The sequence below is a fragment of the Saccostrea echinata genome, unplaced genomic scaffold, assembly GCF_033153115.1.
Source record: "Saccostrea echinata isolate AGI-Se365-2 ecotype Australia unplaced genomic scaffold, CSIRO_AGI_Sech_v1 ptg000025l, whole genome shotgun sequence".
NCBI lineage: Eukaryota > Metazoa > Mollusca > Bivalvia > Ostreida > Ostreidae > Saccostrea > Saccostrea echinata.
Window position 1 is genome coordinate 12,079,174 of NW_026889774.1, and position 26,029 is coordinate 12,105,202.

General features: G+C 33.4%; 1 protein-coding gene across 1 annotated transcript; it reads right to left on the minus strand.

Annotated features, from left to right (window-relative positions):
• Positions 1 to 60: 60 nt before the first annotated feature.
• On the minus strand, positions 61 to 13,001 carry LOC133192016 (CD63 antigen-like). Its single transcript, XM_061327844.1, has 7 exons — positions 12,880 to 13,001; positions 9,060 to 9,248; positions 4,858 to 4,932; positions 3,659 to 3,754; positions 3,219 to 3,356; positions 1,527 to 1,610; positions 61 to 1,377 (listed from the first exon to the last, which is right to left on the minus strand). Exons 1-7 carry the CDS (start codon positions 12,940 to 12,942, stop codon positions 1,312 to 1,314), a joined length of 711 nt encoding a protein of 236 aa, XP_061183828.1. The 5' UTR covers positions 12,943 to 13,001; the 3' UTR covers positions 61 to 1,311.
• Between the last annotated feature and the right edge of the window lie 13,028 nt (positions 13,002 to 26,029).

A 26,029-nucleotide genomic window follows, 5' to 3' on the forward strand; every position in this document is an offset into this window, starting at 1 on the left:
TCAATCATAGAATAAAAGCATATATTCTCTCCATAATTTATGCAAAAATAAGACATACAATCAAGAGAAAAATGCTTTATTAGATAACATCTTTAATATAACTACAGTTAACATCAGAAAATGGAAAAATATCAATATGTTGCGTACAAGATGATGATTTAATTTGTGATAGAAGTCCCACCCATACCTTGGATACACCAAAATAATTTCCTTCTTAATTTGCAAAAATAAACAGATCAGTATTAATAGCCTTCACCTGCCCAGCAGCACTTTTCATTCAGTTCATCGAAAAATGGAAGGCACCTTTTTTATAATATAGCACTAAAACTCTGTAGTGAGAAATAAAGCTATCATTTCATCAATTATTTTTGCTATAATGATTCATAGGCCACAACAGAATGATTTTTCCGTTTCATACAAAAATACATTTTTTTCATCAAAATGTCTCTTTACAATATAGAAAAAAAATTCCCTATATCAAAAGGTTATGTGTACTTTCAAGCTTAAAAATAAATGTGGTAACACCACAACAAGTACTCACAACATTAATATTGCGATAAACAATTTAGAAAATGATATAATAACTTCCTTAAAAAAAATTTTTTTGAGTAGATAACAAAATTTTAAGTATCAATCTATAATAGAAATGCTTTTAAAAGCAAAGAAGAGAGGGAATCATCTGAATTAGTTTTCATCATATGATTGGTTCAAAACAATCTCTTCTCCACTGTTTAAAACCCACCTGACTGTTACTCAAACATTCAGTCTTTTGTTACATCAAACTAATACAGTTACACTGTGACTGCAGACATGAAAATGTTAAAAATGGAAATGACAGTAAATATATTTGTGTAAAACCCCACATAATGTCTCCCTTCCTGGAGAAACCATACACAATAAATACATAACGTACAAACTGACGCTTCAGTTTTACTTAATATTTCTGTCTACACATTATTGTGAAGAAAAGACCAAATCCCAGACTACAATACTGCAAAGGACATCTACATAGGCAAAAAATAAAAAGGATTAATACTTGTCTAAAGGATAAAGCATGATTGCAAAATCATACTAAACAACAGTGAGAGAATATGCATCACTCAAAGCTTAAATTACCTTCTCTACATTTCAACAGACAAATATCAACTATAAAATGGTGGCCAAAAAGCACAGGTATTTTTTTAAATTTTGCAACATGTGACCTGAAAAAATAATCCATCAAATGTTAAATTTTTCCCTCCTCTGAATTTTCCCCCCACAGTTGTTCATTTCCTGTTGGAGTGTCATCCTCTTTGGTGATTCATTGTCCAATTACACTACTTCATACTCCTTCTTCAAAGCACGAGCAAGACAGAAAGCAAACAGGATTCCCACAATCTACAAAACAACACAGTCACAGGTTTTCAATTATGATGGAATACACACATACAGTTAATATTTTTAATGTGAAATAATCTTTTCCCTCTTCATTATCTAAATTCCTCTCTTTTCATTAACTGGGCTCATACACAAGAAACCATACTCACCTGAACAAATGCTAGACCGATTCCAACTCCTCCAACAATGAAAATATTGTCCTTTACAAAGGTCTCAAACTTGCTTAGACATCCCTTAAAAATGCAAGACATTTACTTGAAAATATGATTTGTAACAAAAAGTGTTTTTTTTTTAACAGAAGCAATGTACAGTACATGTAGTTGGCCACAACTTAGTTCCCAAGAATGCATTGGACAGAGAGAAGCAAGGTACAATCTCGGCTATGTTCTGGGGCTGTATCATATATAATGGTGTCAAAACAATTACACTTGTTAATGGAAACATGAATTTCAATATCTACATTGAAACTTTAGAAAGATATTTGTGGCTAGTCATAACAAAAAAACCTTTGGAAACCACCTTTTGAAATTTCAAGAAGATAATATTCCCAGCAAATAATGACAGAAAATGTTCCTATCAAGACAATGTTATCCCTGGAAAGCAGACAACAGTATTCCTATTTTACCTTGGCCTGCACAAAGTCCAAATATGAACACAATAGAAAATGTATGGAGAGTTCTGAAAATCTGCATCAAATGCCATATTAATGAAATAAACAACAAGGCAGATCTTGATATAGTAGTGACTGAAATCGGGGCATCACTTGTCTTCCTGTCAAAGTATTCCAAAACAAATTAGAGCCGTAATCGAAGCAAAAGGATATATAACCAAATACTAGTAATTTATGTGTGTATTGTTGTTTGCATGCTATTTAAGTTTAACGTTGCAACAGGCTAGTCCAAGATTTAAAAGTGTTCTCCATATTGGTAACTAAATTATGGCCAACTACATGTATTGTACTTTTAAATGAAAGAGAAAGTTAGCTTTCTTGCCCATTGATAGAGATTTAAAAAAACTATACTGATCCATTTGATAAAAAGAGAAATGATGATGACACCAGACCTATATTGTTGTCTCTCAGTATTTTTTATTAGATTTGTCAGTGAGATTTGGCATTTCCCAGTAAGATTTCACTTTCCATTGATTTTACATATGTCAACGGGTTCACAGGTGTGTGAAAGTCAGTCAATATATCGGGTCTCAATAGCTCAGTGGTTAGAGCGCTGGCACGGTACGCCAGAGGCCCTGGGTTTGAGTCCCGGTTGAGACTGGATTTTTCACCACCTGTGACATTTGTGGCCCCACTTTGGGCGCCAAATGTCACAGGTGGTGAAAAATCAAGTCAGGACTCAAACCCAGGGACTCTGGCGTACCGTGCCAGCGCCCTAACCATTGAGCTATTGAGACCCGATATATTGACCGACTTTCACGCACCTGTGAACCTGGTGACATATATATTACTAGAGAACAACTACATTTCTGATTACCATTTCTGTCATTTTTTAAACCACCACGTTTTAGCAACCTGACATCACTTAAGTGTTAGAAATCTATATCTTTTTTTAACGCGATTAAAAAGCATCAAACTGAGACAGATCATAATGAAAACTAACTGCTAAAAGCCAAATGAATGGATTTCTGATCATAATGGCAAAACATGAGACGTATTTTGGACTCAAAATTCGTACAAAATATGGCAAAACCGTAGGAGTAAACAGGCCTGTGTCACAAGATACTTCCTTTATTTTTGTTTTCTTATTTTATAGAGATTTAAGCTGTGAGCAAAATTAACTTGTTAACCATCATCGGAACAATAACATGAAGTCTGGACTTATAAATACCTCTGTGTAGATGTTGGTTGGAATATCAGCTTCACTGCCTGTACAGGTATTTGCAGATTTTTTACAGCAAGACTTTGGAACTGTATTATTCAACAATGCTTCCCACTCTGTATAGTTGGTGACACCACAGCATTTAAACTAAAAAATTTTAAAATAATTATGAAAAAAAGCTTCACCCATACAGTATTGTGTCTAATGCCATTTTACTTGCTAACAAAAACTAAATCTATAAATCTCATGTGAAGGGAAACAATGAACCCAGTAGGAGACTGTGCACTATGTGCCTTGTATGGATAAAAAGAATATTGGTTATCAGAGCAAAATTTGGACTCCCTGTGACTTCGTTATAACTGAGTTTTGTTGTACTTCTGTAAAAACTTGCACACATTTACTACTTATACATGTATACACCACCAAATTGTGTAAAAAATTTGATTTACCTCGGTTTGGACAGTGTCCCAGACCTTGGCTTCATCTTTACCAGGCTGGTACTTCTGCTGAGTGTCTCCCATTAACTTCTTAACCTGTGTCTCAACCTGAATCACATGCAGACAAAGTTGATTTTTTTTAAATGAGGCACACACTGTATATGTGGGTATTTTTATGGGGTGAAATTTAGTGATTTCCACAGTACAAAGCTTTTGCATCGGGCTTATTTTTTGCAAAATTTAAGGGATTTACAAAATTTGCTACTTTAGGCCAATAATAATTAATAGTTTCTCTGGTCAAAAATTTCAAAATTCAATGCAGCAGGCAGGGTTTTTTTTTTTTTGAAGCAGGTGTTATACCTTTTTTTTATGTCAACAAAATGATGATACATGTATCAACTGATTTTTTTTTTTTTTTTTTTGGGTCTCTTACATAAATTATAATATGTATTCAACTTTAATGTTATTCCAAACATTTTTCAAAAAGTTAATTTATAAACTACAGTATTAACAAGAAATACAGTTGAACTTCCATGTCTCCAAAACTGATATCTGGAATACCATGGATATGTCGAGGTAATTTGAAAGTCCAAATCCCTTATTCTTCAAGAATTTTACCCCGGATATCTCGAATCCTTGGATATCTCGAAGTTTTTTCTCGGTCTCATTGGGTTTGAGATAACAAGATTTGACTGTATATTGCCTATCAAATATTAACGTTTATGAAAAGCGGAATAACTCAATTTTCTTTTCTAACTTGGAAAAATAGAAAATTGGGTTATTTCCCTTTTTTAATAATGTCCATAAAATTGATCAATGCGGCAGTTTTTGACCTGATGCGGTGGTGCCTGAGTTTTTGACCTGATGTGGCGGTGCCTGAGAAACTATTAATTTTTTTGGCCTTAGTGTTTAGTATCATGCCTTAAATGAAGCCGTTTACATGGTTTTAAATTTTGCGAAACTTTATCAATCAAAAATTTCCCCCATCCGATCATTTCCACATTTACAGTATCAGTAGATATGTTTTGGTGAACCAAAAAACATCTATTACTACAACTGTGAATAACCATATAAAAGATTTTTTTTTTTTAAATATGTGTACCAGGAATTGTACAAGAACAACTAGGCATAAATTTTGCAACTTCATTATAATAACAAGATTTATATAAATCTAGATTGAGTAGTTTCTTACAAGATATGACTCAATTTACCTCTCCATGATACACATAGCCTGCTATTCCTGCTGAAATCTCTAGGATAAATATGATGACCAACAGGACAGCATACTGTAAAAAGAAAGGAAGGCTTTACTACATGTACTATGTATGTCAATTACACATACAGCATAATGTACAATGAAATGATAATTTAGTTTAACAAACTTAGACTAAAGTTTTCAAATTACTCCACCATACTGCAAACAGAAATGAAAAACCAAGTCCTAAGCAAGACAATTATAATACATATACTGTAAACAAGAGAGAATTTAAGACTTGGACTAGCCCATATTTATAAAGTGTTTACTCCTCTTTGGAAGTTTGGTGCTTGTAAACACTACAGTAGAGTTCTTGAAAACCATCAGATCTTCGTTCGGTCTTCTCACTTTTTTTTTTTTTGTAAGCTAGTCCACAAAAAATCTTATCACTGTTAGTCTGACAAGAAAAATTATAAGTCTGACAAGAAAAATTATAAATGTCTTCAATATATCTCGGGAATTGTGATTCCTACATAATATATTCAGTTCTGTTTTTACTTTCTATAATATTATAACACAATTCAATTTTGCACATGTCATTAAATATGGAACTAGCTTGAAAATGGTTCACACCTGATATAAAGTGACACACCTGATGAAAAGTGATCAAAGAGTTGACAAGTTTGAGGGAAGAGGCAAGTTTATTGAGAACGAAAGGAGGCCCGAGCACTCCTTTCAGGAGCAATGGCAATTAAAGGAAATAATAATAACACAAAAAGTTAAAATGTCATTGAACAATTTATTTGATGTCTCCAGGTAGTTCATCAATAGCTTTATCTATTTTTTTTTGGGGGGGGGGGGGGGGGGGGGGCTGCAGGAAATGTGTGAGTCCTCCAACATTTCCTTTAAGAAGGGTGTATTGTACTGCTTGGTGGTGAAAGTTTTCAAGGACTCTGCTATTAGTGATGGAACATCGGTTAATTTTCATAATCAATCATCGGTTGGAATCGGTTACTGCTTCCGATGCAATTTTACTGATTATAATCAGATGTCATCATTTTGTATATAAAAAGCAGACTATTACAATTATTTCATATTATTTCTTTAACATGAATATATAAAATATATAATACATTATTGTCTTTGTTGTTTTCCTTCTTTTACACTTTCTATATATGCACCTTTCGGTTCTTAATCACCTCTGCTTCATGCTAGTTGGCTAGTATCAGTTGCAGACGCCATTTTATTTCATTAAGAAGAAATAAATTTTAAACCAGAAATGGATAATTCCGGAATGTATTGTATTAGAAGTATGTTAACGATGATCAATTATGAAAAATCATGAAAAATCATAATCGATCATCAGAATCGGTAGCATTTTTTCGTCAACAATCAAATTTTTCTGATTATCAGTACATCACTATCTGCTATTATATAGCAATTATACCCGATACAAGTATTCAACCCTGGCTTAATATATCATTCCCAATTGTACTGTAAAGTATGTTAGTGATAAGTTCTGATTTATTGCAATTCCTTATGACTGCTTAATCATCCTGGATTATTAGAATAATGATATGAATATATTTAGCAATGTTAGACAAAGGCATGTCTTTTAGCAACTATTACATACCTGCAACAACAGGTGACAAATTCTAATTAAAAGAACAAATACAATGTTGTGTACACATCATGTATACATATCATACGTAACAACAAACAATTATTGAAAAGCAAGGTAAACTCCTTATGAATCACAATGGTATTCAATGAATGACAACCAGAACTGATCCCAAAATGTTGAAGCAAAGTAATGTTAATAAGCATCATTACAATGGTGGATATTTAAGTTCCCCTTTACAATTTTCCAATGGACAAAATCCTGCTTATCAGTGGAGCTTACGTGATTGCCTGTTTAAATCACGCCTACAAACTGAATTTGGGATTTATATCATTATACATATAAAAATTCCACTCCTTTTTTTTTTTAATTTTCTTCCTTCCCTGTTTTTTCAGCCTGTTCTTTAATTGATAGAGAAAAACTGACTAAGTGCATAATGCCTGTTCATCCTTTTAATAACAAGGGTTTTTTTTGGTCATTTTCCCCTTAGTGTCCCCCACTACCAGCTGACACTCTATCTGGTATCAACCATGAAAAAACAATCAATTTTCTCAAAGATGGGGTGAATGCTTCCTAACCAATGACAATGAAATACTACTATCAAAACAGAAAATTTCTATGTGATACACTGAAACTATGCCCTTACAAGCTTTCCAGCAGGATTCCAATTTTGTATTAACCATGTTTAAACAAGACTTGTGCACACTGATAAACAGGATTCATCCAGCAAAATTCTACACTTGCAAAATCAATGACTGTCATTCAATGCATCATTCAATTTTTTTTAACCATAAAATCCATCAACTGATTGTTGACAGGATCGACAAGTGCAAATGTTCATTAATCTTGCCATCAAAGTTTGTTAATAGTTTACTGGCTTGAGAGCAAATTTCAATTCTGGTCATCAATCTTGTTCTAGAAAGCCAGCCACCTACACATACTATCTCAGACATCTAATCTAACAAAATGCATATTTTCTCCACTCTGCCATTGCAGCATTTACATGTAACAGTAATCCAGAACAATATCCACCTTTATTAATAATTATAAATGCCTACACTGACCCTGATTTCATCAACATAATTATCAATGCCTTAATCTGAATATGGATTCTATGGGCAATTTCTACATTGCTCATTTAGCTGTAGCTTCCTTGGCTGACTCATACACTTATTGATCTACAAGCCCTAGCTGGCTGGACTTTCTAATTTTGAGATAATTGTATGTTTTATGTAAAAAAAGGACATTTCCCTCTCTATCATTATTCGACAGATTTAACCCAATAATGCACAAATCACACATGAGAAGGCATAGCAATGGTATTGCTGAAATGTCTGTTGCTGTTATCTGCCTAAGTTTCTGTAGTGTCAATTTTATTGTAACAGATTGGACAGAAAAACTAAGCAAAGTAAGTCAAATAAAGCAAGAACTTGGTGTTCAATCTATAAATAGAAAATTATAATGAACATTATCCTGAGAATACTTCTCTACAACTGTACATATCATCCTCCAAAAATCTATGTACTAAATCTTCTTTACAAGTATATGTGTATTCCTAATAAACAGATGAAATGAACTATAAATGATGGATGAATTTTACATACATGTAAAAAAAAAAATTGAAAAATATCTAGAATGTAATCATGTGAACTCCAAAAATTTCTGAGCAATACTAATTCCTAGGACTAGACAGGGGGTCACAGCTAGTCAAACTTTTTTAAACATCTTTCTCCACAGCAATGTTGAAGTTTTAAGAACCCTCTTTTCCTCTAATTAATTTCCAACACTGACACTGCATGCATGTTGACTTTAATTTAAATGGTAATGATGAACAGTCTATACCAGCAGTGTATACTCTGCCAGAAAATTTTTCAGTTCTTGTGAAGTTTCTAACAGCTGCAGCCCATCAAAGACCTTACACACTCATCTTTTTCAAGTTGCACAACAACGAAGGTACTTGTTGCCAAACACATCTTACATCTTACTATTAATCCATTTAAGCTGGCAAAAGAATGGCCTCTTTTCATTTGCACACAATACTATACCCATCCAATATACATTTAGGTCATAGCTACAGGGAATGAGCTCTTTCCTAAAAGCTCAGCTGCCTTCGGTCTTTCATTTAATACTTTGAAGAATAACGATGTTTAGATCTGCAGAATTCCATTATATCTCTACTACTATCACTATTTTTAGCACTAAAATTCTCACATTATCATTAAAATAATTTTTTCTTGTGATCATTAAGACAGAATTTCAACCTGAAGAAAGGAGACAAACCAGCATCCCTCTTCACTATAGTGAACAATCTCTAAGCTTATGTCAGCTAGCATCTTATAGGACAAAGAGGACTTGTATTTACTCCTACCTTAGAATCATATTCTACAGTATTACACTGATCAGACCATTCCAGAGTTTGAATTCAACTTATGTCACCACAAGCTAACTCAGCTTGAACGTTTTTTTTTTTGCCCATAAGCTAAATTTTCACAAGTAATTGCAGTAATAAACATTGAAACTGTGTTCAGTCATTTTTCTCATCTCTCACTAACATTTTGGTACTAACTGTAGAAATTCCCCTTTTTTCTAGTACTTACGATCATCACACAACAGTAGTTCTCTTTCCATGCTCCGATACATCCGAAAAGAGCGATGAAGAAGATGATGACTCCTACAGCTATCAGTAGTGCTGCCGCTGAACTAAACTGGCCTCCAAGTAGAATGAAATAATCTTTGAACTTGAATTGGACTGTAGCTCCGGCCCCAATTAGACCTGCACCAGCAATCTGCAATACAGTTTTCAAATTGTATCAACATGGCAATGTATGACAGACTTTTTTCAGGTAATGTCACTTAGACATTGAAGGTGAAGAATTTCAAGATTCATCACCTCTTTCATCTTTAGTATGAAAATGATTGTACACAATATATTACACAAGATTCAGGCCATAGCTCCCTCTCCCTCTTCTTTTTTTTTCTTCAAAATTTTTATTTCTCTTATCTCAAAAAGAGAAAGAGATCCAATGGTATACCTTTAATTAATCTGAAATAATTTTTTTTAATTGCATGTGTAAAATTACGGCAACTTAATTGGGAACATATTTCAATTTCTTTCTTACATATTAAAGAGAGAACAATTTTTCAAAAAAAGTCATATAGCTATTAAAAAATAGATTACTGTACGTCATCTGACTGGAAATGTTTTCTCCAATAATGAATGAGAAAATATTTTATCTGGCTATCAGAAATTTTTATAATTTCAAAAGGAAACACATTGAAAAAAAAATATCATGATAAGAAATATGGAAATACATGGCAACACCATTCAAGTTTTATTCAGCTTTATACTACAGTTCATGAAATCTGTCATGTATATGTTCACATGACCACAAGGTAACCCTGGTATTTCTAGCCCTGAGCTCTTGTGTGATCTGGTGTTAAAAAAAAAAAAAAAGGATTTGCAGAGTTTAATTTTAGAAATTGCGGTTTGTCACAAGACATGTTGAGTATCACAAGATCTATGACTATGTCACAGTTTAGTAAAGAATGCGCCTTTCAATTCATGTCCTGCGTATAAAATCATGTCCTGTGTAATTCACTTTTGTTCCGTAATTGAAATGAGGAAGTTAATATTACATACACTGAACTTCGGGTTAAATTATATACATGTAATTAAGATGGAAAATACTTCAAATTGTACATTTACCTATCTATTTTTGGCCAGCATTCACAAGTTTTTTAAAACAACTATTAAATTTAATGAACTTCCCTTTCCATGGGTGCAACATATAGCTTATTAATTAATTAATTAAAGGTACAGATTTTAGATACTCAATCCAATGTTACTTTACAAAAACCTCATTCATTCACAAGGTTAAGAAAATATTACATTTGTTAATGCAAAAGATCTAGGTCAAACCCAAGAATTACCAACTTGCTGACACAGGAAAACAATTTTTTTTTAAATAATATAGTGTCACTGCTTACACTGTACATTGGTAAACACATACATTTACTTTACAATAAAAAAAAACAGTTGATTATACAATAGATGAATGTATTGTCTATAACTTGGTTGGCAATGAATCGATATTTGTCAGTCTAGAACCTGTTAATGCGGCTGATTCTTTTAGTTTTTCTGCGCAGCAATAAAACTTCATTTTAGTAAGAGAATTGGTAACGACAACAAAGTTGGTGCTGCTTGTCAAAAATCAATACTTCAATTATTATTACAATACACTAATGCTGAAAGGTAATTACATCACTTATTGGGCTTGTGTCAAACATACTTCCTGTGATTTTGAGGACAGGTCATTTGCTGATTAAGTTTTAGTAAACAACAATATATTTAAAACAAGGAAGGATGGCTCTTCTGATAAAAATATTGATCATAATCAGATGACAAAAAACATGTCATTCACAACATATGTATAAATGTACATTACCCTTAACCTATAGCCTAAAAGTCTGAGGTTCAGTTTATTTCATACAAAGTCTTGTAAATTTTTTTTCCAAGTAAGAAATAGGTAAAACCAATTGCCATAACTACAATAATGAAGCTTAATTTGTTAATATTGTTTATCATTACTGGGAGAATCTGGGTTGCAAAGCTACAATAAAGAAACTTCTCATATTTACTACAAGCTTAAAATTTTCATATGTTAATTAACTAAATGATTCCAATTTTGAAAGTATTTACGCCAACAGGATATAAATATACCATATAGACTATATACCTATACAGCTAAGTACTGTTGTGTACCGTTACAATTCAGTGTCTGATCCTGTGTCACCTGCATCATCTTCCTTAGATGCATAACTGACAATGGAGAAAAATGCAACAGACCAGACCAGAATTTGAACCCATGCCCCCTGAATCACTAGTCAGGTGCTCTTCTATCTGAGCTATCTAGCCAAAAGCAATATTGAACCTGTCTGACCACCAGCATTAGTCTTTGTCCCTGAAGACACCAACCCTGGTTATTTGTTGGCAAGTTTCTACAGGTCACTTCCACGGCACGGCACCAAATGTAACCATTGGGGGAGAAAAAATGTGATGGACCAGACAAGGATTCAAACCCATGTCTGGTCAGTAATTATATCCATTTACATTTGGTGCCATGTCATGCACTGGAAGTAACAGGTGAAAGACCTGCCATGGAAGAGCCTAGGTTGGTGTCTCAGGGCTCTCACACCACTTTTTGGGAATGGGGCTGGGGCCTGCATGCATTAAGATTGGGAAAATAGCAATCTTTTGGGATATTCTGGAATTATAACCATTATATTTATAATAATCATGATATATTGGGTTTTTTTTTTAAAGGACTTATATAGGCCATGCCTGATGTCCAATCCAGCTATGTAAACTGACTTTACTGACTTTACATAATAAAATTCTGATTAAATAAATATATTGGGTTTCTAGTCTTTGTTATCAAATTTTTTTTTTTTTGCAATACAGAGGAATGTGAATAGCAAGTCCAGTTATTTTATATCCAACTATATTTTCTTTCATTTTGGGGAGAAATTACTACAGTATTTGAAAATTAACACATTCAACTGGGAGAAAAGGTACTTTTTTTTTTAATTTGGAATGGGGTCCTTGCATGGACAGCCCCAATTAAAAACAATCCAGAGCCTGTGTCTTTGGGGACAAAGACCTTTAATGAGGGAGGAATGTTGCGGTCTGGTGGGTTATATCGCTGTTGGCCAGATGACTATTGGAGGAGCACCTGCCTGGTGATTCTGGGGGCCCAGGTTTTGTCTGTCACATTTGTTCTATTACGCATGCAATATGACAGTATTTTTAAGACATAATGTATATTATTTCATATCTGTCAGAAATATAATTGTATTTCATATAATTTAATGCATTTTTAAAGCATTGAGTCAACTAAAACATGAGAATATATCTTATTTTACCCACAAAAGACTGTTGTTACTTGTAGGAATAGCTTGTTTCTAAAATCCCTGTAGTGATGAACTAATGACGCTCATTTGTTACATCTACTGTCATTTCACTGCTATATAGTGCACAATAAAGTACAGACAATTGTCATAACATGATGACACCATTGTTAAAGTATTTCTATTTTCGGATAAATTACAGAAGCTTTATTGTTATACTGTCTCTATCCATGGCTACATGTTGTAAAAATCATCTGCTGTTGCATTTTACAGAACCCTCTAGAACTTTTAATATAGCACAGTTTACGCCCAGCAATTAATATAATCGGTCTCTGCAAATGTTCACTCTATTTGAAAAAAAATATTTCAAAATTCATATTTGAAGTATTCATTTAAATCTAAATTGCGGGAAGCCAAGGGTCTTAATAAACGAAATGGTCCACGTAAGCAAAGAAAACCAGCTTTCCTTAGCAAACCTCACAAAGTCGTCTATCATTTTCTTGTACTTACCACAAATATAAGATTAAACACAAAAAGTAGAATTTTCACGCATTTCATTCCACCTTCCACCATTTTGCCCGTTTTTCACTGATTTCTCGTTCTAATCTCACTGTACACAGATCCACAATCTGACGTTCACTACGCGTAGTAATACAACTGTGTATGCTCTTCCCCTGAAATATTTCAGTTTTTTGAACAGTCATACAAATATTTTATGAATAATCATTTCAAAATTTTCATAATCATACAAATTATTTTCTGAATTTTGAGAAATAATTCATGAATTATCGAATAGTAAAAATTAATAATAATAACGGATTATTTTCCCCCGGTCACGAGATAGGGGGCTCCCCGTGGGTGTCATACCTAATGTTGTTTCAAAGTAAAGGTCCAATATTAATGTAGGGTATTTCTCCAAGAAATAAATTGAACAGAGATGTGAAGTTTGTCTTCCTTGTGAACTTTTTAGACTGATACTACCTGTTTTATAAAAATGGCCCCTACACGTGATTTGCGCATTTCACAATATATATTTAACCGTAAATATTCACGTGAAGTTTACTCAAATATTGTGATGACGTCACATAAACTGCATAAACCTGACATGGCACATATTTTTGTTTTTAGGGGTTTTTTGTTTTGTTTTTTTCTCCTAAGATAATGTGTTTAATGCAAAAGGGTAGCTCAGAGTGTAATCGGAAACTACGACTCGTGCTTTTCTATAATTTTAATTGCCACGAATAGGCCTATGATACTAATGGCTTTTTTATTTTAGCCCGAGGGGGGGGGGGGGGGGGGTATATCAGAGCCGTGGGACTAAGGGGGTCGTACCCCATATAAGCTAGTCAACCCCCCCCCCCCGGTAAAAGTAAGGGAAAAATGACATCCACCCACGAAAAGGGTCTGAAAAGTTTTTTTTACAGTTTTTTTCTTGTCTTTTTTTTATGTTTTTTTTTTTGTTTGTTTTTTTTTTGGGGGGGGGGGTATTTTGGTTTTTTTTTTCATTTGCTTGTCAAATAATTTCCAAGTCTGACATCTGTTAGTGTTGTTGTGACACCCCCCCCCCTCATCCTCGGAAAAAAATCCTGGATCTGCGCCTGAATTAAATTTCCTGATCTAATACGATTCAATCTAATTACAGAAGTACATGTAGTAGATTAGAAACACCTAATTTTAAATAGTGTGAATACAATCAAAATAGAAATAAATTACATGTACTTGAAGACACCATCTATATAATTATACACATGTAGATGTATGTGTATCTTTACCCACTGGAGCAGTTCAATTCCTCAAAACCGGTGCACGAAATGGCCGCAGAACATAACTGGATTTGTTTTATCATTATCTGCGTTTTAGCAGCATTCCAGGTCAAAATCAATTTATTACGAAACTGGACAAGTTTTTATTACGCTAGAACAAACAAGGAAGAAATCTGAAAATCGGCCCTCAGTCTCTTGGTGACTCAATTATTAAGCTATCGTTAAGGGTGGTAGAATCTTGGATTTGTTTACAACGAGTTGTTATGATTTTTAAGTTAATTTTTCTGTTAAGGATTTTTGTGCTTATATTTTGCGTATTTGGTTTGTTTATTATTTAAGCATTTGATACATATTCTTCCTTCTAATATGCATTAACAATTAAGCTACCGTAAAGCAGTATGGGCTGATAATTTAAATATGGTAACAAAATAAAAAAAAAGAACAGAAAAAGAAAAAAAGGAAAACAGGCCAATGTCACCCCGAACCGATCTTCATCCTTTTCTTGACAACAGCGGCCATTTTGAACGTTGCATGTACTATGCTTAGTGATTAATACTACTAAAGTTTCAATAAGATTGTCCAATCTATCTGCAGAACTCTTGCAGACAAAATTGGTTGTAATGTTAACAATATGTCCCCTTCCCCGACTTCGTTCGGGGTAAGATAAAAATAAAGAGGCCCATGTTCCTTGACGGTCACCTGAGAATCAGGAGTGACTCAGGCTAGGACGACTATATATGTATAATAATTCGATTAACATACAGAATTATATAATTTAGTTGTCTACTAAGCGTACTTGAAATAAAAAGCAAAACTGTACACGCAAAGTATAATCCTCGCTTGTGTTTTATTTCAGAAAAGAAATATCAGATTAATTTGTTTCAGTAAAGAAATTATCAGATTATTTTATTTCCGTAACCAAGGCATGTCGCCTATCGAAATTTAAAATCAATAAAGGAATATGCATTTTGATGTACATCTACTTCGTTCTATTATATTTGATTGAAATTATCATGCAATACCATACAATATTTCAGACTTTAATATTCAAGAGGGATATTTACTGATTACTATGAATATTATTAAGGGAGCCGTTTGAGGTTTTATTGTGAGAAAACTCTTTAATTTATATCATATGCAACTTACATTGACCTCAGTTAAAGCCAAGTTGAGGGTATTTTGAGGGAAGGTCTCAAAATACAGGAACATTTACTATTGGATTACATGTATATGGGAAAAATGCTAGTTTTTTGCACTTCAAAGCAAATTTTAGAAATACTATAATAGACTTTTTGCTCAAATTATAACATATGATGAGTAATACTATATTGTACAGAATATATAAGAAACACAATTTTCTATCGTCTAGTTTCCAGAGGGGGCATATCAAAATTAAAAATTTACGAAAAATTACCGTTTCTATGGAGTACTAAAGTATGACAAATATTAATGTGTTTGTTTGAATGTTGTTTAAAGTCCCTCTCGAGAATTTTTCATTCATTTGGAGACGCCACCACTTGCTGGTGGAGGGCTGCAAATTTATACCTATATTCGGCACTGAGGGCCATTGAGCAGTGAGGGATCTTCTTCGTGCCAACACCTACTGCAACATGGGACCTCAGTTTATACGGTCTCATCCGAAGAACCGGTCTCCACGTCCCGCAGTGGATTCAAACCCGCGACGTAAGGATCAGCTCCTTACTTTACGACTCTTAGAGCAGACATTCTAACCACTGCGCCACGCGGGCGACACAGATATCAATGATTATGATTTATACAATAAATAACAGAAAATAATTGTGAAATTTTCAAATTTATGTGTTCAACATTCCAAAAGCATATATCTTATACTTTTTTAATAACGTTTTTATGATCCCCTCTTTTAGAAATTCAGTGTATTATAACGCCACAAACACACTATTACGAAGTCCATCTTCTATCAGATAAAAATCGTTAAAAAATCAGTTTTTTAAAATTTATAATAAGACATTTTAACCTGTGATTTCTTCTGTTGAATTTAATAAATTATGAGAAAATACTTGCTTTCAAAGTGTAAATACGCTTGATTTTACTACATGTGTGCTGCTCGAAGTATTGCGCAATGAAAACCCTAGTCCCCCCCCCGAAGTAAACGTAGATTTACATTTGGAAAGCCGCTACACTGTAATAATACATGTATATAGTTGTTGCTTAATTAAAGAGAAATGATAGATATTAGGCCCAAGGGCCATAAACTGAGAACAAACTTAAAAGTCAGAATTAATTTTAAATGTCTAATTTTTTTGTAAACATGTTTAAAAAGTTACAAGTTTTATAATATTCAAACATAAATTGTTTTTTTTTTAATATTATACAACAAGAGATGTTTGTGAAACACTTACAACCCCCCCCCCCCCCAATAATTGGAATTTTTCTAAGTCCAAGGGGCATAACTCTGTCAAAAATTGCTCGATCGTACCCAAAACAGAACTTGACCTAGATATTTTTATGATAAATCTGTATACCAAATTTAATTTCAGTATGTGCAACCTCTGCGAAGAAAATGAACGGAAACTGCAAATAATTGGAATTTTCCTAAGTCCAAGGGGTATAACTCTGTCAAAAATTGCTCGATCGTACCGAAAACTCATCTTGACCTAGATATGCTTATGATAAATCTGTATAACAAATTTCATTTCAGTATGTGCAACCTCTGCGAAAAAAATGAACGGAAACAGTTGGTGGACCGGCAGACAAACAGACAGACCGACCGACCGACTGACAGACAGCAGCAAAGCAATATCATGCCCCCCCCCCTAGGGGTGAAACGATACACCTCCTTCACGGTTCGGTACGTATTGTATAATTTTGTTTCGGTTCGGTTATTTTCGATACGATACATTTTGATAGAAGGAAACAAATTCAACGTTGTTTTATGCTTTCTTTTTCTTAATCTAGTCACATATTTTACGAATTTCATTTGCAAATTGACTAGAAGAAATTGATTAAAATTATTTGACTGTCAAAAATTATTTTACAAGCTATCAGTCATCAAAAATTTACGTTTTCTATATTTATTTATACTGAATAACGTGTTTTACCTTGTGCCAAACCCGGCTGAATAACGATCCCGACCGAAAAATGAACCGAACCGAAAACTAGAGATTTTGCACCGTGTATCAAACCGAGAAAAAATACCGCGGTGAATCGATACCGCGGTGAACCGTTTCATTCCTACCCCCCCCCTTCTTCGAATGAAGGCATAAATATAGCCTTTTGATGAGGTCAATCCCTAGATATATAGACCTTAGAGAAAGCATATCGACCGAGCACTCTAAGGTCTACCGGTATATATTTAGGGATTGTACCGAATCAAAAGGCTATGTTTGTTTCATTATTTTTTCTTATCACAATTGTATCAGTTAATAAGAGATATGTCTTAAAAATCCATGGTTTAAAAACTTTCTCGTATAAGGCATTATTATGTCATAGTTACGCATTATGACGTCACAGTTACGAATAGCAGCTACAATTATAAAGACTATTGTGACGTCAGCACTATTTTTACTTCACAAATTTTAGAAACAGCAGGTTTATAAGCTTTTGTAGAAAATAGAAACACCCAGTTTATAAAACTTTTTATACTTGATCTTGTGATCTAGTTTGAGCCAATCAGACAGCTGGCAACAACCGATAAAAATAATAAAATTACATATATGTAGTATCATTAAAGCCATGCTAATTTATTTGTAATTCTTTCTTTTAAATTCTGTTTTCAATTTATGATCTTAAGTCTTCAATGTTCGATATATAGGAACCCAAAATCAATTTAATGACTGTACGTATTAGACCCTAACACATAAGTACGTGTAGAATGTAATATAGGCCACTGCAGACAAAAGAACTTCCTGCCAACATTTTCGAAGATGGTTCAATACATGGCTTCCAGTTTGAATTATAATGTCACTGACTGTTAATTTTGTCTAATGATGAATCACAGTCATAACATGGCAATGACCGATAATGCATGAATGTGTTTGTTAGTCTGTTACATATATACTGCGAATTCAATTACTTTATCATGAGTAAGATAGTCCAATACTTTATCTTTACTACAATGATTAATATATATATATATATATATATATATATATATATATATATATATATATATATATATATATATATATATATATATATACATACATACATAATGGATACCAGTATCTTCTATCGTGATTTTTCTCTGTGCTTTGTATGTATTTGAGTTCCGCTTATCAATGTAATATTTAACTGGTTGATGATCATGTGATTTTTGGAAGGAGTGTTGTAAAGAATATACTGAACTCATCATTTTTTTTTCTCTTGTTTGTTTTGAAAATTGCACATTCTTCTCTTACGGACATAGGCAACATAGTTTCAAACTTTATTTTTCTCATTACCTGTATAATATATAGAGTTCCGATAATTGAATCACCTTTGTGCGCCTTTTATAATCCTTAAAGATGCTGTGCACCCCTTCTAGAACGAACTTTCAGGAAATACCAGCTAAAAGTATATGTTTGGTAATTTTTTTTAACATCTTTTCAAAACCATGGTAATGTATGCTGATTTTTTGTCTGATGGACTATAATATTAAATTACGAATATCTTGAACAAGATGTGTTTTTGAACACTGATGCACCCGTATGGCATCTTAAAGCCATGGTTGAAGTTTTTCAAATGTAGATCAAACTCCAAGGTCAAAAATGATGTGAAATATGATAGCCCTAGCACAAACCATTCAGAAATAATGGCCACAGTAAAAGATTTTTTAAAAGTATCCCATACTCTAATGTCAAGGTCATGAGGTCAAACACATTAGTATCAAAGGAACGGTCTTGTCACAAGGAATATACAAGTGAAATATGACAGTCCTGGCACCAAAAGTTACGACCAAGGATAAAATGTTTCAAAAGTAAGTCAAACTCCAAGGTCAAAAAGTAAAAAAAAAATTAGTACCCAAAGAAAGCACTGGTCACAAGGTTAGCCTTTGATAAAATTTTGTAAAAGTAGGTCGTATTCCAAAATATGTAGATACCTAAAGAAAGGTTTTGTCACATGGTAGCAGCAGATCTGAACGTCGCTGGTCTGAAAAAAAAAATTGGGATGGACAACCAGAGAGCCGCAGTGCTACTTACTGAAAAAAGTGTTAATTTATTGCGCAAGAAATGTGCTGTTTCTCGATTTTTTTTCTTTGTGTATTTGAGTTGCCATCTCAAAAAATATTACTAACCCTGTGTCCCTTACATATTCTTTAACTACTTCCACAGCAGAACACCCCCCCCCCCAAAAAAAAAAAAAAACGTTGTTCCAATAGCCCTCCTGTGTCTGAAATTGAGACCATACCGTCCAAAGCGCTTCGTACATGACTTGTACATGTTTTATAGTGAAGTAGGTTTTTTTCCTCCAGACCGGCGAACAGCGAGCTACAGATCTGCAGCTAGTCACAAGGTACATGTAACACATGTGGAATATGAAAGCCCAAGCACAACTGTTCAAAAGTTATGAGCAAGGCAGACAGATAAATGAAAGGCAACCAAAAACTATATGCTTCTGAGTCTTCGAGGGCATAAAAATTATCAATGGGTAGGGTATGCTGTTCAGCTGTTACGTTGCTTATGTCATTAATCGGTGTGTTTGTAACTATGCACTAATTTTGAAAATATAGTGCTAAATGAAAGAAGCTAGTAATTTGAGACTAAAACTTAAAAAAAAAAATAAAAAAAGAGAAGAAGATAGACAAAACTATTGTGGTCTTTTATTCTGTGTACCTTCTTAAAGATCAAACAATCCAGTGTATACTTGGTGAAAAAAGAGACATTCAGTTGTTATACTCTGTTTTATGTATGACTGTTAGTATTAAGAGCAATCAATTGAAATTACTTCTATAGGTGTTTATTCATAAAGTTAAGTCGAAGGTTTCAAACAAGGTTGTGAAACTATAAAGTATCAAGTCAGTCTTGTTCCAGTCTGGGGGTTTTGTAAAGACTAGATGGAAACACGTGACTGATAACAAAAGGGCTAGCCAGAACCAAGGACAAACTGATGTTTTATATACATTACATTGAAGTAATCGTATATCATATCAGAGAGCACCAAACACGCAAGGAACGAACGTATCTCGACGAGAATAAAGTATCTCTTATCATCAGTCGCTTTTTTAAAAATTTGTTATAATACATACATGTGTATACAGAATTTTTTTTTTATAAAGTTTGATTACTTATCTTATGTATTTATTTACTTATTTCAAAACGGGAAAATCTGTTCTGCAAATTTAATGGTGTCTACGGAATAGAATGTACCCTTTGTGAGCTTATTTATGTTGGTGAAACAAAGGGTGCACTTGATGAAAGAATATCGTGGCATAGATTTCAAATTTACCACCGGGGCCAGCAGCTTCTCTACAAGCACTTTAATTATCATTCTATTTTGTGAATAAAAGTTAGAAAAGATTTACCATCATACTATTAGCCCATCATTGAGTAACCTTTCCGTAGACAACGAGAAGAATACTGGATTAGGAAATTAGACACGGCTTTTCCATATGGTAGTTATGACAATGTCGATAGTGTTGGAAGTCTTTCAAGTCCACAAGTAGCAATGTGAATGTGATGGGACTTTTTTTCACAACACCCAGAGACGTAAACGTGCACATCATTCTTACAATAAACCTATTATACACGATGCCTCTTTTGATTCACCACTACTTTATGTATGAAATAAACAGTTAGTTCTTCACCACATTCGCACCAAATTTTGTCCCTTCGAAAGTTTTAAATAGTCTAGTTGAAAATGTCAAGAAAACTCCATATTTGGATCTTCGACACCAAAATACAGGCTCTGATCTGTAATTATGGATTTTGCAAATCACAGGTTTTTTAACATTCCGCTGCATTTTACGGAAGAAAATACTGCTCAAACTTAGATTTCCCTTAAACTTCAATTTGACAACAAAGGACTTGAGTTGAAGTTAGTAATAATCTTAATCACAAGTGTCCAGTCTTGTATTCCACCATATTTCAAGTTGAAGTCCGCTGTAATTTTTAGAAATATACATCGTCCATTGCATTAGTTACCAAAAGAAAACTCTACAGTGCCTAGATATCGAACATCTGAAACATAATCCTCCACGTGTTCATGTTCTTCTTTCTACAAATACAACAGTTACTATAAAGTCCTGTTGGACACGTCATTAGACGTAACGTAAATTTATATAAAAATGAGGACCTTTAATCACTTATTTTAAAAGGTCCAAAATTTGGGGAAACCCGATCTTTCAACTGGCGTCATAATATTTCATACAGTGTTTACGGTAGTTCTGGATCAGTTTTTATTTAAAAACATTAGTAGTGAAAAATAATAACTAGATTGATATAAATATTTACATACTGTTTAGAGCCTTATTCACGTACCTTTTATATAAAATTAGATTTGTCATTAATTTATTACTCTGTTTTTTCAAGTAACCAAAGTGTATGCAACAATTTAACTCAAATTACGACAGTTTCGGATCACTTACGACAGTTGCGAATCACACTAATTACCGGTAACGGGATGTTTCGCGCCGGTGCATGGTTTGTTCCAAGATGGTTTGCACCAATTCCTTTTTGCCCTAAGATGGTTTGAGCCGCAATATTTCGTTGCAAATACATAAATCTGCTATTTATGTTGAGTTTATAATAATATACATGTATGTAAATAAATATGTTTATAACATAGATTTTTGGCATTACTTTTTTCACTTGAAAGGATTATTTGAAGTATATAACACAAAAATCAATTTATTTAATTAATTATACCGAACATATTATTGAAATATCACCAGTCTATCAAACATTTTTAAAAGTAAACATATCGCTAATTCCTCCCAATTCAAAAGAAGAGGGTGATGATAAAAAAAGAAACGACTGAATTATAACAATTTTAATCTCGGTCTTTTTCGTGATTTAGAAGAACAAATAATCCTATACTCGATTTTTTACCTATTTCTCCGGCCTTCTGGGGGGGGGGGGGCTGACTTTTATTTCTCATAAACATTGATTATTGTTAAAGTTAATAAAAACAAAGTTTCAATAAAATGTTGAAATAAAATAAAATGTTCCCCTACCTATCTTATTTTTTCCCCCAGACTGGAAATAGAAAACAGACTTTTTATTGCATTATGACGTCACAGTAACGAATAGCCGCTGCAGTATCTGTTTTTAGAAACACCCATAAAGGCTATTGTGACGTCAGCACTATTGTTGCTTCACAGAAGAAGTTTCCAATTTTAGAAACAGCAGGTTTATAAATTTTTTAGAAGCTTAAAATAGAAACGTTCACCCAGTTTATAAGACTTTTTATACTTGATCATGTGATCCAGTTTGAGCCAATCAGATACGTATGAAGCTGATGATGATGATATAATAACAAATTGACATAATATATTGATGGATTTATTATAACACAAGTACATTGTAACGACGATTTAAATGAAAACAAACATCAGACTTGCATGTTTTTAGAAAAGTAAAAGCACTGGAAGCATCCATGCAGTTCTATTGAATGAAGACAAAAAAAATTTATTGAGTATCACTAACATTTTATAGTGGATTTTAGAGATTTAAAAAACAATGTACAAAAATGATCAATACAGAGTTTACAACTAAATGATTACATTTTTCTTTTCGTGCTCGGTCGATATGCTTTCTCTAAGGTCTATATATCTAAAAATTGACCTCATCAAAAGGCTATAATTGTATATTACATGTATAGTAAATTATTCTACATTGCAAATCCTTTAAAATATGCAGCTCTTGACTGTGTTTGTTGTCAATTCTGTGATGAAATGAGATTGGATAACAAAAGAAATTAAATATTTTTAAAATTTTAATTTGATAATTTGTTCACCATATAAAAGTGATCACACGAAATAATAAAGTTAACACGATAAAACGATGTTTGAGATATTCTATATTGCGGAGTGAAGTGATCCGCAACTGCTGCACATGTAACGGTGGGTTCTTAAAGTTTATTATTTTTATATGTACAGGTTTAATTGATATGTTTCTTATATATGATGAAATAGAATATATATAACAAGTAAACAATTTATGATGCCCAGTCAATTCCTTACTCGTCTTATGTATACTCTTGTAAAACTCTCATAACACCGATCTTCGTCTTTGGGGCGCTTTATTTCTGACGCAACTATATAGCAGAATCGTGCATGGTAAAGTTCGACTTTTTATTGGAAGTAGTATTTCCCCCTATTCTTCGCGTGTGATATATCGATAAAATTTTTATGCCCCTGTATCGAAGATTCGGGGGTATATAGTTTTTGCCCTGTCCGTCCGTCCGTTTGTCTGTCTGTTTGTCCGCAAAAAACTTTAACATTGCCCATAACTTTTGATTGGTTGGAGCTATGGCTTTCATATTTCACATGTGTATTCCTTGTAACAAGACCTTTCTTTGGGTACCACCATATTTGACCTTGACCTTGGAGTTTGACGCAGTTTTGCAATACTTGGCCATAACTTTTGAACAATTGGTGCTAAGGATTTCATATTTCACATGTGTAATTCTTGTGACAAGACCTTTCTTTGGATACCAACAACTTTGACCCTTTGACCTTGGAGTTTGACCTACTTTTGAAAAACTTCAACCTTGGCCATAACTTTTGAACCGTTGGTGCTATGGCTTTCATACTTCACGTATGTAATCTTTGTGACAAGATCTTCCTTTGGATACCAACAACTTTGACCCTTTGACCTTGGAGTTTGACCTACTTTTGGAAAACTTTAACCTTGGCCATTATTTTTGAACCGTTGGTGATAGGGCTTTCATTATTCACATATGTAATCCTTATGACAAGACTTTCCTTTGGGTACCAACAACTTTGACCCTTTGACCTTGGAGTTTGACCTACTTTTGGAAAACATTAACCTTGGCCATAACTTTTGAACCGTTGGTGCTAGGGCTTTCATAATTCACATACGTAATCCTTGTGACAAGATCTTCCTTTGGATACCAACAATTGTAATCCATTGACCTTGACCTTAGAGTTTGACCTACTTTTGAAAAACTTAAACCTAGGTCATAACTGAAATATTCGTGCTTCAGCTTTCATATTGCACCGGTATATTTCTTGTGAGAAGGCCTTTCTTCAGGCACCATTAATTTTGACCATTTGATCCTGACTTTAACCTTTTCCATATCTATTCAATGGTTGCTGCTAGGGCTCTCATATTTCACAGGTATATTCCTCGAGACATTTTATTTTGGGTACCAACATATTTGGTTTGCATTTGAGAAAGTTAAACCTTTGCTATAAGTTGCCATACGTGGGCATCAGTGTTTCACAAACACATCTTGTTTTTTCAACAATTATTTTTTTATTAGAATTATAACACAAAAAAGTGATCCGGAACTACCGTAAGCACCGCACTTTTGATTGTATGTTGTTTTACGTCCCGTTCGAGAATTTTTCACTCATATATCATGCCAATGCCTACCTTGTGTTGGCCTCGGTTTTTAAGGTCTTATCCGAAAGACCCGCAACTTTCACTAAAGTATCAGATGGATGTTGAAATATCTCATTAAGCGATTGAGGGGAAATATGGAAACCATCTATGCTTCTGTCTTCAGTAATTTAGAAGTGGAAAAAAGAATCAGATAGATCTATATGTACTGGTCCCAGCTGACAAAACAGGTAACAACATTGTATTTTTTTGTCAATAAGGCTCATTATTTTAATTGCATTTTAGAGGAGCTGGAATTTAATTCTGCAAGTGTTGATGCAGCTTATACCCATAGCTCCCTTTCTAAGGAAAAAAGAATCTTCAAAATCATATCTGTCAGTTTTTAAATATTTTTATATTCCCAATAATCAAAGTGAATTTGAATTATCATACTCATACTGGACTCCTAAAGTACATAAAAATCCTTACAAAGAAACATAGTGGGTTCCGGTAAATGTTCTACCAAGCCTCTTTCTTTACTCCCCACTGAAATATTAACAGCACGTGATTTTGGATTTTTCCAATTTCCCTACGTGACGTCATATAATTAACGGTTGGGTAAACATAAACACCGATTTTAGTGCACAGTAACCAAGATACCCTTCTGACCAGTTTTCATTATTTTCGGCCATGCAGTCAAAAATTTTCGCATATTATGTTACTCTGCGTTTCTTTTTTCTTTCAGTATACATCAGGACAGCTCGATTAGCATTCCTGCAATTTATACTTTAAAAAAGAACTCGAACCAGGGGACTTGAAATTAAAGTTTAACTGCGTCTGCATTTATTTCTCCTAATAAAAAGTTATTATTATTATTAAGCCATAACATAAATTGAAAAATAAATGTTGATCACTGTTTTACAAGTGTTTTTATTCATTTTTTTACATGACTGAAAAACTGGCAGAAAACACGAAATGCTTCCGATTTTAAAAATATTTTCATATTTCACAGGACGAAAGACCATCTTTAAGCAATCGCTTAATGGTGGCTTAATGGTAGCTTAATGGTGGCTTATAGAAGTTAATTCCTTTAAGCCACCATTAAGCTGCAGCTTCTAGGTGCTTAATGTCCAAACTTCATTAAGCTACCATTAAGCCACCTTTAAGCTGCAGCTTAATGGTGGCTTAATGTCCAAACTTAATTAAACCACCTTAACGCATCCAGTTACAAGTCTTTAAACTAACTTGTTAAGTTTGAAGTTGTTTCAGAATCATTTACGCAAATACTTATTCAATTCATAATTTTTTTCTCGCTATTTCCAACATTTTTGTCAATGCGTATAAACTCAGGAACTGAGAACAGCTTCACCAAATGCCTTAAAATTTTCGCTTCCTAAAATCAGTTTGTTTGAATACTTGTATTAAAATTATTTT